General features: G+C 49.8%; 1 protein-coding gene across 2 annotated transcripts in view; it reads left to right on the forward strand.

The window, feature by feature from the left end:
* The first annotated feature begins 6,204 nt into the window (after positions 1-6,204).
* The window catches only part of LOC144180586 (pancreatic lipase-related protein 2-like), a 41,086-nt gene continuing 32,219 nt past the window's right edge, over positions 6,205-15,071 (forward strand). For both annotated transcript variants that reach the window (XM_077708912.1, XM_077708913.1), the window contains exons 1-2: positions 6,205-6,347; positions 11,261-11,379. In XM_077708912.1, coding sequence (XP_077565038.1) covers positions 11,346-11,379 — 34 coding nt within the window. In that variant the 5' untranslated portion in view covers positions 6,205-6,347; positions 11,261-11,345. The remainder of the gene's footprint in view (positions 6,348-11,260; positions 11,380-15,071) is intronic.

The raw sequence follows: 15,071 nt of genomic DNA on the forward strand, positions 1-15,071 counted from the left end.
ACGCAGGAAGCACACAGTAAGGGCAAGTGTCCGCAAAGAGCGCGTGATAGCGGGCAGGCCAAGCGTGTGCAACTGCTGGGGATAACGCCACCCCATCCAGAAGCCTCCGCAGCACGACCTCCTCCCAACGAGCCAGCCCACTGGGGAGGTCAGTTCACGCGGTGGAAGTAAAGCACGCGTTACGCGATGGAGGGTTTTCTTTTCCACCGGCAGTTCTTCTATCGTATGTAAAGGAAGAGGTCCCTGTGACAGGCGCGATCCGCCGCTGTGTGGGCAGGGAGCATGCATTTCCCGGCGAATCCATGAAACGCGGACAGGGCATGGATAAGTGTCCATAATCTCGTGAATGCGTGCGGCCAGGCTTGTACAACGCGCAACGCGACACAAATCCCGAATCGCTGCCGTTGAGTCCGTGTAAAGTTCCAGCTTGTCCCGAGTATTGAAAGTCGATGCAAGCGCCTGCAGGCCATCCCTAATGGCAGCAAGTTCTGCTAGCAGGCTTGGGAGTGCACGGAGTGACTCGTACGCGCAGCTTAGATTTAGGGCAGGCTAGGAGGGCCACGTCAAGGCCGTGGTGACGACGCAGTCGTGTGCCACGGCGTCCAAAAAAGCCTGGACAACCAACGCTTGCGTCTCAGGCGCCCAGTGAGGGACATGAAGGACGGCACCTGGAGGCTGGATAAGGCCGAGGTACAGACGTGTAGCCTTGTCAGAGGCTTGTCAGGCTTGTTCTCCGTCATCTGATGGAACAGCCAGGGCGGGCTTGCGGCGGAAAAGGCTAGCATCGCATTCGGCGGCCGGCCCATGTACCCGGTGAGAGCTGCTGCCTCTTGAAGCAGTCCACGTTTCAGCAGGCGTGCAGAACGACGCTAATGAATGAGTTCATCAAGCGTGTTTGGCTGGGCTTCTGCTTGGAGCTGTGGAATTGGTGTTAGGCAGGGAGTGTAGTAATAGTGCGCATGGCAGCCCGGTCAATAGCCCCCCAGCCGATCCCAGTCCCCCCGCGTCATGTGCTGGAAGTGCGCCTGGTACACGAGCCTTGGCTACAGGATGGAGCGAGCTAGAAGACGGGCAATCGTCCAGCAGGCCCCGCCAGACTTCTGGGATATGCGGCAAATGAGGCGGAACACTTGTCCGGCTTTCTGTCGAGCAGATCGGTGCCACTGAGCCGCTGAACCTGAAGCCGATATCTCCAATCCCAGAACCCGAAGTTGTCCAACAATGGGAATGGCGGACCCATTAAGCTACAGTGCGAACGGAGATAACTTAAGGGAGCGACGGCCCCAAGCGTTCGCGACGGGAAGCGCAGCAATCTTCTCTTGATTGAGGGTAAGGTCCGCATACTCGCACCATTTCTCGCATTCTGTTAAGCCTTGCTGGAGGCACTCTGCTTGTGGGGACAGGTCTGTATGAACTGACCATACAGTAATGTCATCCGCGTACATGAGGAAATACAAGTCTTGTATAGTGGAAAGGTGCCAAGATAGCGGGAACAAGACAATGTTAAAAAGGTAGCGGGGACAGAACAGAGCCTTGTGGTACGCCGCGTACTGGTGTAAACGAGGCGAAGCTTCCACCATTGATGCATGTAGAAAAAGACCGATATTGAAGAAAGTGTCGGATAAAGTCACAGAATTTGTCTGGGAGGCGAAGACAACTTAGGATTTGTAATATTGCAGCGTGACTAACGTTGTCATAAGCCTTGCATATGTCCATAGCTAGTACAGTCCTCACATGGCAAGAACGGCCTCCCACCAAAATCATAGATGACAGGTATTCCAAGCCATCTTCCTTACCAAGATGAGGCCTGAATCCGATTTGTGCAGGATGATACCATTTAAAAGTATCAAGGCACCACTGAAGACGTGTGGCAAGCATCCGCTCTAACAGCTTGCAGAGCGTAGCTGTCAAAGCGATACAGATGGCATTCTCTGTGCGGTAGCGCCCGAAGCAACACCATCGTCTTCGGTGGGCTACTGGGCTGTATCATAAGATATGAAGAGGAGGTTGGGACTTCGGCTCAAACGGCACCGTTGCAATTGTTATTGTGTTTGTTCTTTAGGGTATGGCGCAAACCTCACCGTGCCAGCGTCTCTTACCAAGGGGACGACCAGGGCAGTGGCGGTGGTGACAACCAGGAGGGAGATGCTTACAAGCATATCGTTTCAAGTCAGAGACGTGGAAGAAGCGCAAGAGTTAGAAATTATGCTAGCCCTCACTCTTCGGGAATTTCCAAGGCTGACACTGACTCACAGCAGGCCTACAGAAACTTCTAGTCAGGCTGGGTGTCCCGTCGGGTGCTTCGCGCACCGAAAGACAAAACGCCTCCGGAGATCCAAGTTGAATTAGTATGGGTTCCAGCCCACTCCCCGGTGGAGGGCAGAGTTTCGCCACCGACAGGCCCACGTGTTAACATACCGCGCAACGGCTGAGGAGGAGTCCATTACTCAACCTATGGTCACCTACAGGGAGATAGTGTGGTAGTGTGGAGAGGGTAGGCACAAACATCGTACCCTGCGCCCTGAACTCACGCGGGAGCAGCAAGTACTGCATCGGCGTATACAATCAGGATCGTTCCCTTACACTCGCTTATTGAATGGCATGTTCCCCAGTCAGTACGGCAAGACCTGCCCAATTTGTAAGCAGCTCGGTACTCTTCCTCACATGACATGAGACTGCGACTTAAGCCCAAAACACCCACCCCTCCCCATTCGAATTTCCTCCACTAAGAACCCAACCCTTAGCACTAGCGAGCGACGGGAGACCTTGCTGTCCAACCCCGCCTTGGAGGATCAGCTACGGCGGTTTACCAGGGACTAGGTAACGAAGGCCGCATATAGAATCCCGGGAAGAGGGAGCCACTCTCATCGAGCGTGTTTCGCGCTGACATGCTCTGGATTATAAGTTTTTCCCTGCTCCTCATCCTCTGCGTCTCTTCTCCACGGCACTGGCCTGTCTACCTCAGGCGCCGTGCAACTTCGTAGACGTGGGTGGTTGATCTCGCTACGCGACGGCCGGCGCTGCTTATATAACTAGAGACTAGGGAAAACCGAACTCAACGAAAACATGAATCTACTGCTAGGGTATCAGCCAGGCAAATGCTGCAAACGCGCAATCTTCGTCCTTTCCTCTCATGCCCGCATTCAACCTTGAGAACACAAATGCGTGGTCCGGTCTGATGGAGAGCCACGTTAACGTTCATGGCTTCTTCATACAAGCCACAACGTACAACATCACGTGTCAGGCTATCCCGAGTAATGTATTTGCCCACCTACCTACGGTCCCATTGCGCCTACAGCTCTACAGCGACCTCAAGGAGGCGGGGCTGCATTGTTCACGGTTATGGCATACCCGTGGTTCGCCTTCCGCAGCTGACGATCCCCTTGCCTGCAGCCATTCTGAGGACACAAGAGCAATAACTCTTGCCGAAACTTAAAGCATTAACCGATATCCCCTACCTCATTAATACCGGCACCCCCAAGGAGATATCCTTGCGTGTACCTTCGTCCTCCGTGTCACTGCCAATCAGCATGAGTCGCATGGACGTCGACATCTCTTCGATTCATACTAAACTGGAGACACTCAAAACGGCGCCCCGGACTGAAATAACGCTTAGCGCCTCTTTTGCACCACCCTGCATCAGCGATGGCACGCTCACCGATCTTCAGCAGTGCATATCTGCCCCTGCACCTGTACAGCCGCTGCCCACACTGATGTGTGCTCCACAGTGTCTACTACAGTGCCCGGTAACCTCGACCCGCAAAAAGAGACAACAAAGTAGCACTGATTAGCTCTAATTTCCTCTCCGGATGCCCTGTCGCGTGCCTCTGGTGATGCCGACCACTATTCCTCTTCAACTGCAAGACCTAACGTAGACCTTGTGTTCGCTGCTTTCGCATCGACAACCACGGTCTACAACGCCTACGAACGCCCGCACCTTCGGGCTGTTATTGCCAGCGTGCATTCTGACCATTTCGTGAAGCCCATTCCATTTGGCTGCAAAAACGACGAAACCACGTACCAAAAACGTCATCTGTGGTGTCGACGTCGTGGTAGTCCACCGCGCGACATTCGCCCTCTGCTGCACGGGTGTCGTGAATCAGTCAAAGTGCGTGGAGGTTGAACGTCGTAGGACGCGCACCATGTTAAGCTTCAGACAAGACGTCCGTACTCAGGGTGTGCTCATCCAGATCAAAGAGAGGACCCTCGTCCCTGTGACACGACACTGCCCGAGGGTTACCCTCACACTTCACCTGAAGGGGCTTTCAACAACGTTGCACACGGTGCAATCCTCTGGAACCTGAACAAGGGACGCGATTCGTGGACAGAACGAAATACTACATTGTCGACATTCATTCAACCGCAAAGCTGAAAGCATAATGAGTAAAGTCACTTCTGGGGCGGTATTCTCGAGTTTTGCCATTACAAAAATGTCACTTTTGACCAAGTCCTGATTGGCTAAAAGCGAACAACCGGATGTAACGTCACGTAAGCGCGCGGAGCTAGTCCGAGGCTTCCTGGAGCAGGCGATTTGAATTTGAAACCGACGGAGTTCAGTCATGAATGTTCTGGTGATATTTTTATTGTTGGCTCACCGGCGGAACGGGCGGTCGAGAAGTAATGTAGACGCGTTCGAAATGCCTACAGAAGCATTTGACCCTCTCGAAGAGGGCTGTGCGGCGTCTGTAGGACGAGCTCCGGGACGAACTGGGGCGGCGGCAGCGCGGGCTCAGTGTTGAGGACCAAGTTATATGCGCCTTTTCTTTCTTCGCTACAGTTGGCTTTTTGTCAGCAGTCCGTAGCGAAGAAAGGATATCGCTGTCGCATCTCGCTCCGTGAGCCGGCGTATCCACGCCGTCGCCATCAGTGAAATAAACGATCGTTTGCGAGCTTGATAGAGCAGACGACCGTAATTGCACAAGCACCCAGTATGAAATTTATTAACTTCTATTGGCACTTGACAGATACACACACCAGTTGACATTTGTGGACTTTAAGCGAAGCAGACACGTAGTTATGAAACGGAAATCCCCACCACTTGCACATTTTTGCGCTCGTTGAGCCCCACCAAAATGTCAACGGCGTAACGCAACATTCGACGTTCTTGGAAAAGCTCGCGTCATCATGCGGAAAGTGCGTCCATGCGGAAATACGTAACGGGAGAGTTATCTTGATGCACGGTCATTGGCACGGACCTTAACACGTGGTGCAATCGCAAAAAAATCTGTGTAGCCGTAGCCCTGTTAACGCTGCACTCTCAGAGGAGGCAGCTGGCTGCAGCTGCCATCATTGGAGGTTCGTCCCCTTGCGGTGAAAACTTTCAATGCCGTCACAAAAATTCTCATCGGCCTTCGATCTGAAAATAAGTTCAAACAAAAACATAAAATATAGTCTGACATAGTTTCAGTTCTTTAAAATGCGTTTGAAAGCATGTTTATGGTATTATAAAAGGCCCACTGCTTAAACGGAAGTACGTCAAGATAAAATGGACGCAAAACCGACGTTTTCAAAACGGTCACTGTTACAACGACTAACCATACCACGCTGCCGTTGGTGTGAGAAGAGCAGAACACGTATTCACACCCCCTACCGCGCTACTCACGCTACATTTTTGCAACCCGAATAGTGCTCCGCTTTATATACAATCATCGGAAAATAATTATGGCTGCTTTTATTGTTGTGCCTGCACTAATAATTTTGAATTTGTTACAACCGGGCGTCTTAGTAAATGAGACGAGAGAAAAGAACTGAGTAAGCCAAAAAGGGAATTGGTCCATCTTTTTCTCCGAATTTTACGTTTTTATCAAACGAGTGCCAAATAAAATCGAGAGTTTCTGGCGACCGGTCAATATTATAGGAACGTTTCACATGTGCTGCGGGCGGTACTTGAACCTTTCAACGGTTCTGGCCATGCGAACGCTTTTCAGATAAGCAGCCGTGTCCTGAGCCGCCCCCATCCACACAAAGAAACCATTGTGTCAGCGGCCCTTACTACTTTCCGAATTTTATGGCGGGAACTTCCTTTCCTATCGAATGGTTTTTATTGTTCGTAATAATCGGGTGACGCCATAAAGGGCCCCAGTTACATTATTCGATGCCAGAGGGCATATTATCTCACACGAAAGAAAGATTGTGTGATAAGAGCTTCAGAGTAGTGCAGCGTGCTTACTATCGGCCGGCAGATATCCTTAAAGGCTCAGGGAATGTTCCAACACATAAAACTCAGTATATGTATATGTATATATAGCTTTTCAAGATACGCCATGCGCATTCGTTGCTACAGGTAACACTGCCCCGCTCTTTATAAGCCCCACTTCGGTGCAGCCTTGCTGCCCAGCCACCTTTTTGTGAGTACCCGAGTTTTTACAACTGTTGTTTATTTGACCTGAATACAGCACCACGCAAAGGCAAAATATTTCTGCACCTACGCAACTATAAAGAAATGTCTTAAAGGACCTCGAAATTTTGAGCGTCTAGTGAGTCTAGTCAGTTCAGTGAGCACAATTTCCAACTGAGAATTTCCCTGTGCTGTTACCGTTGATTGTTTGCTGTTGAGAATTTCGTGGACGCCACCGTGTAATCTTCATCGACGCTAGCATTTAACGGGCAATGCACAACAAGAATACATATGCGACGGCGGTAGTAGCAAGCAGCCAGTAAAGCTGAGAACTCGTACAGCGTTGGGTCATACGCATAATGGTAGTTTATGGTAATAAAGTTATTAAGATGGAGATGGTAGAAGTGAAAGCACAAGGCCCTCAATGATCGAACTACGTTCCCTGCCAATTTGGAGAATGCCGATACTTCCAGTAAACATTTTGGCTCGAATTTCTCTTTGACGAATTGTGTGATAGTGCGTAAAAATCGCAATCGGATCGCCCCGTTGCGCGTTCCTTTTAGGCGACAGGGCGACGTGTTCTCAAGGCGGGCCGTTTAAACGAGTCCAACGCAATTGCTATAGAGAAAGGGTCTCTTAAGGCGAAAGCTCATGGTCCCTCTGTTTCATGGAACTCTTCAGATACACAAAATAGTTATGAGGTACACAGAACAAAAATTCAATGCTCGAGGCGCACGAGTCGGGGCCTCCCACCGGCAAAGGGAAGTAGCAGTGCTGCAGAAGGGCGGGCCCTCAGCAAGGGCCATGCAGCGTGCACTGGCAAAAGAAAACGGCAGCCTGGGAGGGGGTGTAATCCGCTGCCGCACGTGCATTTCGAGAAGCCTCTAGAGTTGAAGATACCGACGTGTGCTAACAGGAGGAACCTGGAGATGGCGAGCGAGGGCGGAATATGCCCCTAATTGGGTGTTGCATTGAAGGGGGATCGTCAAGTGGCGAGGGGTTCAGGCACAAAATTTGGCTGAGTTCAAGAGCACGTCAACAGATGGGCTGACCATAGGGTCTCACTTTCCGATTGTTAGAAAGTTGTAAGCGTCCTCCGTAAATTTTCTCATTAATTGATTGATTGCAGTGTTTAACGCGCCGACGCAACGCAGGCGATGAGGCGCGCCGCAGCGGAGGGCTCCGGATTCATTTTGACCACCTGGAGATCCTTAACGTGCGCCGAAATTTCGTACACACGGGGGTTTTTGCTTTTCGCCTCCATCAGAAAAGCGGCAGCCACGGCCGGGAATTGAACCCATGACGTCGTGCTGTGACGTCGTGCTGGGAATTGAACCCGTGACGTCGTGACAAGCTCTCCAGATCCTCTCTAGCAACAGAGCGACACAGATAAGGATCGAAGGCTAGCGAAGCACCACTTTCCAGCCCCACCTCAAGTCCTGGGGTCGTAAAACTGTGTGCCACACCTTCAGCGCACAAAAATAAAAAAAACAAGAAAATAAAAACAAAAGAAAGTCCTTAAGCTTTCATATTTTACATGACAGGTTTCCCCTCCAAAGATGTCTTCCGAGCAAGCATTTCATGTGGAAGTGATGCCAACTTTAAAGGGGTACTAACCGAAAATTTTGCATCTTGTTTTTTTTGGGGGGGTGTCGCCATTTTAGCTAACGAACTTATTATCACGCGTGGAAACCTCGTTTGCTTCAGCGCGCAGCAGGTGTATAGTTAGAGACGTTTTTTAATACGGCCAGTCGCAGTTTCGCTTCCAGCTGGTGTCTCGAAAGGTGGTATTTTGTATAAACAAAACTGCCCACGTAACTGTCGGACGGATATCATAGAGCAGAGCTGCAGTAGCACTATCGAACCCGCGTCGCCGCCAGTTTCTGCTAATTCCCCTACGTAGTGATCTTGTGAGCCGCTTCATGAAAAAGCCACCGTGGGCGTGATGCAGGCGCTGCGAGTGCAAAATTGCCGCCGCCGCTAGAGAACGACGCGTGACGCTCGAGGCAGTGGTTGAGGAGACGCGTGCTGGGAGCAGCTGGTCGGTCCGCTTACAGATGTTAGGCTTAACACTGAGGAGGCTATTCCATTGCCGCTCTCGTAAGTGGTGCGAATAACGATTCTTAATGCAGTCTGTCATCACATCATTACCTCTTTTCTTCCATTCAGAGCTTTGTTTGCGCCGTGAGTCCCACTTAGTGGAGCCGTAACAAGCTATCACTCGAGCTACCTGCGCGTGCCTGGGCCTCTTCGCGGCCGCGGCCGCCGCCCGCACAGCGACCGTGCGGCTTCCCTCAATGCGCTGGTCATGTTCGCGGGCGTTTTCCTGTCCAGTGTAATTAAAAGCAATTCGAAATAGTGCCTCGAACCGCTGTAAAACTTGGGTCCTGGCCAGCTGCCTGATGAGCCAATGAAATTCCGGTGCCTCCGTAGCCAACGATGGGATCGTTTGTAGCTCGCGAACAAAATCTTCCGATCGGAGCGGAGAGCCGGCGAGAAGCGCCGGCCTGAGGATGTTTGGCCTTAGTAGACAATCATATGAATTTTTGCCCATTTTTACGCGACACCAAAACACATTACAGAGCGTGGGATGAGGCAACTCCAAGAAACGTCCTTCAGTCAAAAGTGGTGCCGCAATTTTAACGGAGTTTTTCGAGTGCAGTGAGCAGACAATAATCTTACGAGTTGCCAGCCCGGCTGCAATAACGATGCCAGGCGGACTTGCATACCGTAGGTGATTGTTCCTGTTATAGTTCACTTTTCCGTTTTTTAGAAATGCAACATAAATACCGAAAGCAGAAAGGATCTTGGAATTGACCTTTTTTCACGCAATAATGTTTCTTCTGCACTTGCATGTTAGGACATAAAATTTGACCGAAATCAAGACTAAAGCAAATATTACCACAATGTGCGCTGCCATCACACGGTTAATAACCTATTTGCATTCTATAAAAGCGTAAGTTATTGATTGCTGAAAAAATGGGCTGAAAAAGTTGCCGTATACGTTAATTAAACATTTATATGACCCTGTCCAACTGTGTGAAATAAACAGTTAAACACGCTTGGGCAACCCGTTTTGATCACTCACAATTTATGGCGTCCCTAATAGAGGTGAACCTAGATGTAACGATCCCCTATGTAACGAAGTTCTAAATTTAACGGAGTTTTTCGAGTCCCCATTGCCAGCCCCATTGAAACCTGCATGTTTGCGACCTCTCTGTAAGGAAGGCATTGCAACGATGAACCTTGATGCAACGAACTCGCTACACTGATGAGTCGTTGTTTTTCGCGCTTTTTCTGAAACAATTGGCCGCCTATCTGCTCCTTTTGTTGCAAATGTCGTCAAAAGACGATAGTCTTTGTAGACATTTGCCAAGGAAATGCCCCTCTTTGCTTTGCCGCTCACCTCTCATGCTGTTCCTGTACCGTCGCGCTCATCACAAGGTAAACACACTAAAGGTTTGCGCAAGGCGATTTGAATTTACCGCGTTACACTGCTACAGGCCGGGTTCCTCGATGCCAGCGCTGCAGTACGGCGGAGACGCGCGTGAATGGAGGCGGCCGACTACAAGTTTTATAGAACCGCGTGGCCGTGCTCCACGTGCGTTCCAAGCAGAACGCGTGGAACCTAGCTAGTGGAACCTTTCGTTGCTGTTGCCGCGTGATTTTTCATATGCCGCCAGGAGGCATCGGTTTTCTGCAGTGGATGTAGAATATCATTTGTTATCGAAAAACGAAGCATCCATGAATTTTTTAATAAAAGAACACTGTAAACATCCCTTGTCTACTAATTTCCTGTCTTATATTTGCGTAATGTCTTGCTCTTGTTCAACAAAGTTGACAAGTATGAACATATTAACCGGGCTTAGACGTTTACATTTGGCTGAGTATATGAGACTATTGCGCAATATCATTTTTACTTTGGCCGGTTGGCTGAATCGAGTTATAGACAGACCAAAATTTCTGGGTTTAAGTCGCCCAAGAAAGACTATCGTCTTTAAAAACGGCTTGAGAAATGGACTAACTTAGCCAGTTTCGCCCGCACTGGAATCCAACCGTTTTCACGTTGGAGTGCGGTGTCGGTTCCAGACTTTTGAGGTGCTATAGGCCTCTCCGTTGGCGCGTAGTCGCACTCCTCCACTGGTTATACCTGTGGTGTCGGTTCATCAGTGATGAGAACTGCTGCCAGAAAACAAAAAATTTGTGCTTTCAAGACTAGGCCGCAATTTTAAATGCCGTCTCCGCCGGCAAGAAACGAAGAACGTCGCCGCCCAGTTCAGTAAACAGACTTGACTGCGGAAAAGAGCATCGAGTTCGCAAAAAGGCGCCCTTTGAGCATAAGTTCCGGTCTTGAAACCGGTTAAGGTATTGGAAAGAGTCAAAAGGCAAAAGTGATTCTTATGTTACCATTGTTAATACGGGGTTAAGTGACCACGCTTCTTTGGAGCGCTGTGTAGTGCCTAAGCCGGAGTGAGCGCATCAGGCGCAAATCATGCAGTTTTTCTCTGCCAAATAAATCCTTAAAGGTTGAGTTCGCCTTCGCGAACGTGTAGCGCTTGGTTTCGTTTCGGTGTATTCGCGCGAGCCTTAACTCGAAACCGGCATGTAACAAAAACATGCGTGTAACGAAAAGTTGGGAATTTTCGTCAACTTCGTTATCTCCAGGTTTAACTCTAGTAGGGAGCCAAAATATATTAGTGGGTGATACGTGTTTTCCAGCTCCTGACATTATCTGCGTCAATAAGCAACGTTGATATTTCCTGCGCTCTTGCTTTAAAAAAATAGGTCTTCCGTAGCTTTGGTGCAGCTGTGTGAGTTACCTAAGGTTAGTTGTTTCCAAGTGAACAAAGCTGTATTTGGTCTTCGTGGCCCGTTTAAGGGCCTGTTCAGTAACAATAAAGGGGACCTGTTTGCACACTTTAGCGTCACATCAAGTTGCCAGCACACCGCCCTCACGCGCCTGGACCGTTGACACTTCCGTCCTGTTTCTGAAAACCCTGGAATCATCATGCGCTTCCTCCCTGTGCTTCTGGCGATGACGGGTAAGTTCGTCTACTCAAAGGGGGGAAAATAAGGAGACCTGCTCTAACTTATCCCATAGCAGCCCTCCTATTTCCATTGCGTTGAATGTTGCTGTTGTTGGCGGTGAACATACTCCGTTGTGAGAAGGGAGGAAGGCTCAGCCCACGAAACGCAGGGAGGTTAACCGAAACTGACCCTAACGATACGCTGCACATCGGGATCGGAATAGGGGGATTGAAAAGGGAAGAAATGGAAAATATTAAATTGGAGGGAATGAGAGAGAGAGAGAGAGAGAGAGAGAGAGAGAGAGAGAGAGAGAGAGAGAGAGAGAGAGAGAGAGAGAGAGAGAGAGAGAGAGAGAGAGAGAGAGAGAGAGAGAGAGAGAGAGAGAGAGAGAGAGGAAACGTTTATTGAAAAGCAGGGACGGAGTAGGGGAGAAAAAGGGTTAGGAGCTGTGGGCGGCCATCCTATTCCGGTAGGCCGCGTGCCGCGGCTGCCATCCTCGCCCGAGAGGTCAGGGCCTCCTGGTCTTCGAGCTGGCAGCTCTGCAACGCGCACTCCCACTGCTCAAGGGTAGGGGATCTGGGTGGTGGAGGGTTGGTGGGGCACGTCCAGACGAGGTGAGCTGTGGTGTTAGGCTCTTCGCATTGGGGGCAGTTGAGTGGGTAGTTAGTAGGGGATATGTGGTGGAGATGGAGGTGATTGTAATAAGTGTTGGTTTGAAGTCGGCGCCAAATGCGGGCGTCAGTGGTAGAAAGGGAAGGGTGGGGAGGGGGATAGGTGCGTCGGGTTGCTCTGTAAAATAAAAAGGGGGGGAGTTGAAATGGTGAGCGCAAAGGCAATACTAAGGGCGAAAAAATAAATAAACGCATAAAACTAAGCAGGAAAGTTGACGAAATCGGCGAACGAAGTACGCAGTGCGCTGGCAACGCCCTACAACCATTCAGATGGGCGTGTGTCCTTCAAAAGCCGATTTTAGGCCTTTGTAAAGAGAGAGAGAGAGAGAGAGAGAGAAGGCTCTTTATTGGAAGAGCATTTAGAGACGCCTACATGCTTCTCTGCTGTGGGTTGGGGTTGGGGGAAGAAAAGGCCCAAGGAAGAGCTGGGCAGAAAAGAAAAAGAAAAAAAAAACTGTGTTGGACTTGCCGCAGTAGCGGACTTACATTACTATTTTTTGTTCTGAGCTTGGGCCACATAATTTACAATTTTGAAATTAGGCCAATTTCATCCAAATAAGAAAGTATAAACTTCGTAGAGCTTGGCGCTGCTTTGACGGATGAATCCATGGTCCCAAAATAATTCTGAGAGTAATTGGTCCCTGTTCTAGCCGTTCCATGCATTCCAGGAAGTGGGATCTCGGTTCCATGTAGGCCGCACATTCTAATAAAATGTGTTCAATTGTTTCGACACAAGCACAATTGTCGCAATGCAGATTTGGCGTCGCTCCAAGGCGAAATAGGTAGCTATTTGTGTAGGCACAGTTCAGGCGTAGACGATGGTACAACGGGAGGTGGCGGGTTCGAATCCCACCACCGGATACCCACCGGTTTAACACGGGACAGGCGTTCCCCCGGCCCTCGGTGCCCGGACTTTCTCAGGGGAGATAACGCTTGGAAGTGACCCTCCAGGCATCGCACCTAGGATTTTGTAGCCTTTTTGGAATTCAATGGGTAACGCCTGTGACACAAAGTAGTACCTATACATCTCAGATATAGCTATGGGCGTTACACTACCATGTGAATCTCGCTTGATGACTTAAGGAGGCTTCCATAAAGCACTAACAACATAAGGGAGTCCAACGATGAAAACAACCAATTAGTGGTAAGCTAAGCGTTGCCTTATTTCGTGTCTCAGTCCTGCCCCTGCCATGTTAAAATCAGTGTTGAGCTCAGCGTCGTTACTCAAGTACCACATACGCACCCGCTACACCTGATATCGGTGATGTGGAAGAGGCCACAGTTTGGTTGCAAGCACGTCCTAACCTACGTGGACGCCGACAGAGAACTTTTATTGTTAGCATAACGCCCACCGAATCTCTGCCGTCAGAAAACCGAGACACGTACGTGAAGAAAGTAACCCTGGCGCTTTGAATGAGGACGTGCAAAGATGCTTACATGCTACGAAGTGAAGGTGCACCCGATTAGGCAAAATAAGAAAAAATGGCTGAAAACGCGCCCGTGTATCACGCAGGAAAAGCAGATACATTTCCGTTCTTTCTCCCGAGACCGGCGTCAGATAATCGTCTTCTGCCTCGCTTTTCTTGGCAGAGTGATAATTTTCTGATTGTATTTTGGTTTATCATATTATTACATGCACAGTCTGTGAGAAATAAGTTGAATTTAATTCCTCTAGATAGTAGCTAATGATAAGAAGGATCTCGCACCCTAAGTCGATGCTAGTCGTCATTAGCCGCCACTGTCTATTAGGAACGGGGTAAATCGCCATTGCCGCTTACTGCAGATGGTATCCCACGTAAAATTATCGCCGCCAGAGAAAGAAAAGGGAAAATTAAAGTTCTGGGGTTTTTACACGCTGTGCCATGGCACGGGCTGTAATGAAGGGCTCCGGATTAATTTCCACTACCTGGGGATCCTGAACGTGATTGGACGTTTCTGTGCACTGTCGGTCTTGCTTTAAAGACGCCATTTTTCTTGGCCTACTCAAAAGAGAAAATTTTCGTAGGTCTGTATGTCTGCCTGTATGTCTGCCTGTATTTGGCCTGCCTGTATGTGCCTCCATTCCGCCTCCCGGCCAGATGTTCAAACAATTTGTCAGAAGACGTATATATATGCAGATCTATTCCAAACAACTAAAACTGCTGACGTAAGTAACACATGTCCCACTTAGTTGGTGCAAAGGAAACCTAAGGCACATTTCAAGCAAAGTGTAGGTATGAATGTGAACATCTTCGACAGAACTCTGTCTGGTTGGGTTAAACTTGAAGAGGCAAATACACCAACCAAGGGCGTTTATTCAAAGCGGTCCAAACGTTTCGGAGCCAACTGAGCTCCTTCATCAGGGGTGACTGTACGACAAGAAGCAGCGGTTATATGAGGTGTCTTCTTTTTCTTTTTTCTTCCTGGAATCTTGCCCTTGCGCGTCGGAGGCCTTGGGGAAATAAGGTAGGAAGGGCTCCGAGAGATCTATTCAGGCCTTGCCGGTTCCCTTGTATGTGCCAGGACTAAAGAAGTAGTCGTTGTGAGTAATGTGTTTCGGTGTTTCGCCGTCAAAGTTAATCCTGTGGTCAGCTTCTTCGCAGTGCTGGGCCAATGCACTGCGTTGAGTGTCGGTATTGCGAACGTCGTTTTTGTGTTGGCGGAGGCGTCCCGGGAAGTTCCTGGTCTCCCCACCGTAACTAGCGATGCATTGTGCGCAGGCAATTTTGTAGATGACCCCTTGGTCATTTTCTTTTGGCGGCCGCTCATTAGGTTGAGGTATGAACCGTCCAAGAGTTGAAACTGGCTTGTGGGAGATGACAATGCCTTCCTTGCGAAGAATGCGGGGTAATGTTTCACTCGTTCCTTTAATATAGCGGAGGGAAATACGGGTGGGTCGGCGTGCGGAGAGGGTGGAGGGGGGGGGGGGGGGGGGGGGGGCAGACGGCGGAGACAGGAGAGGGGTTGTTGAATGGCGGCGTCAGTGCGGAGAAATTTTCTTGGTTTCAGCCCGATTGAGGGAGACGGCGTTTGACGCGGCGTGTGAAGTTGCTCCT

This window comes from Haemaphysalis longicornis, unplaced genomic scaffold, assembly GCF_048455015.1.
Source record: "Haemaphysalis longicornis isolate Haplotype H1 unplaced genomic scaffold, Haemaphysalis longicornis Haplotype H1 scaffold_4, whole genome shotgun sequence".
In the NCBI taxonomy this organism is placed as follows: domain Eukaryota; kingdom Metazoa; phylum Arthropoda; class Arachnida; order Ixodida; family Ixodidae; genus Haemaphysalis; species Haemaphysalis longicornis.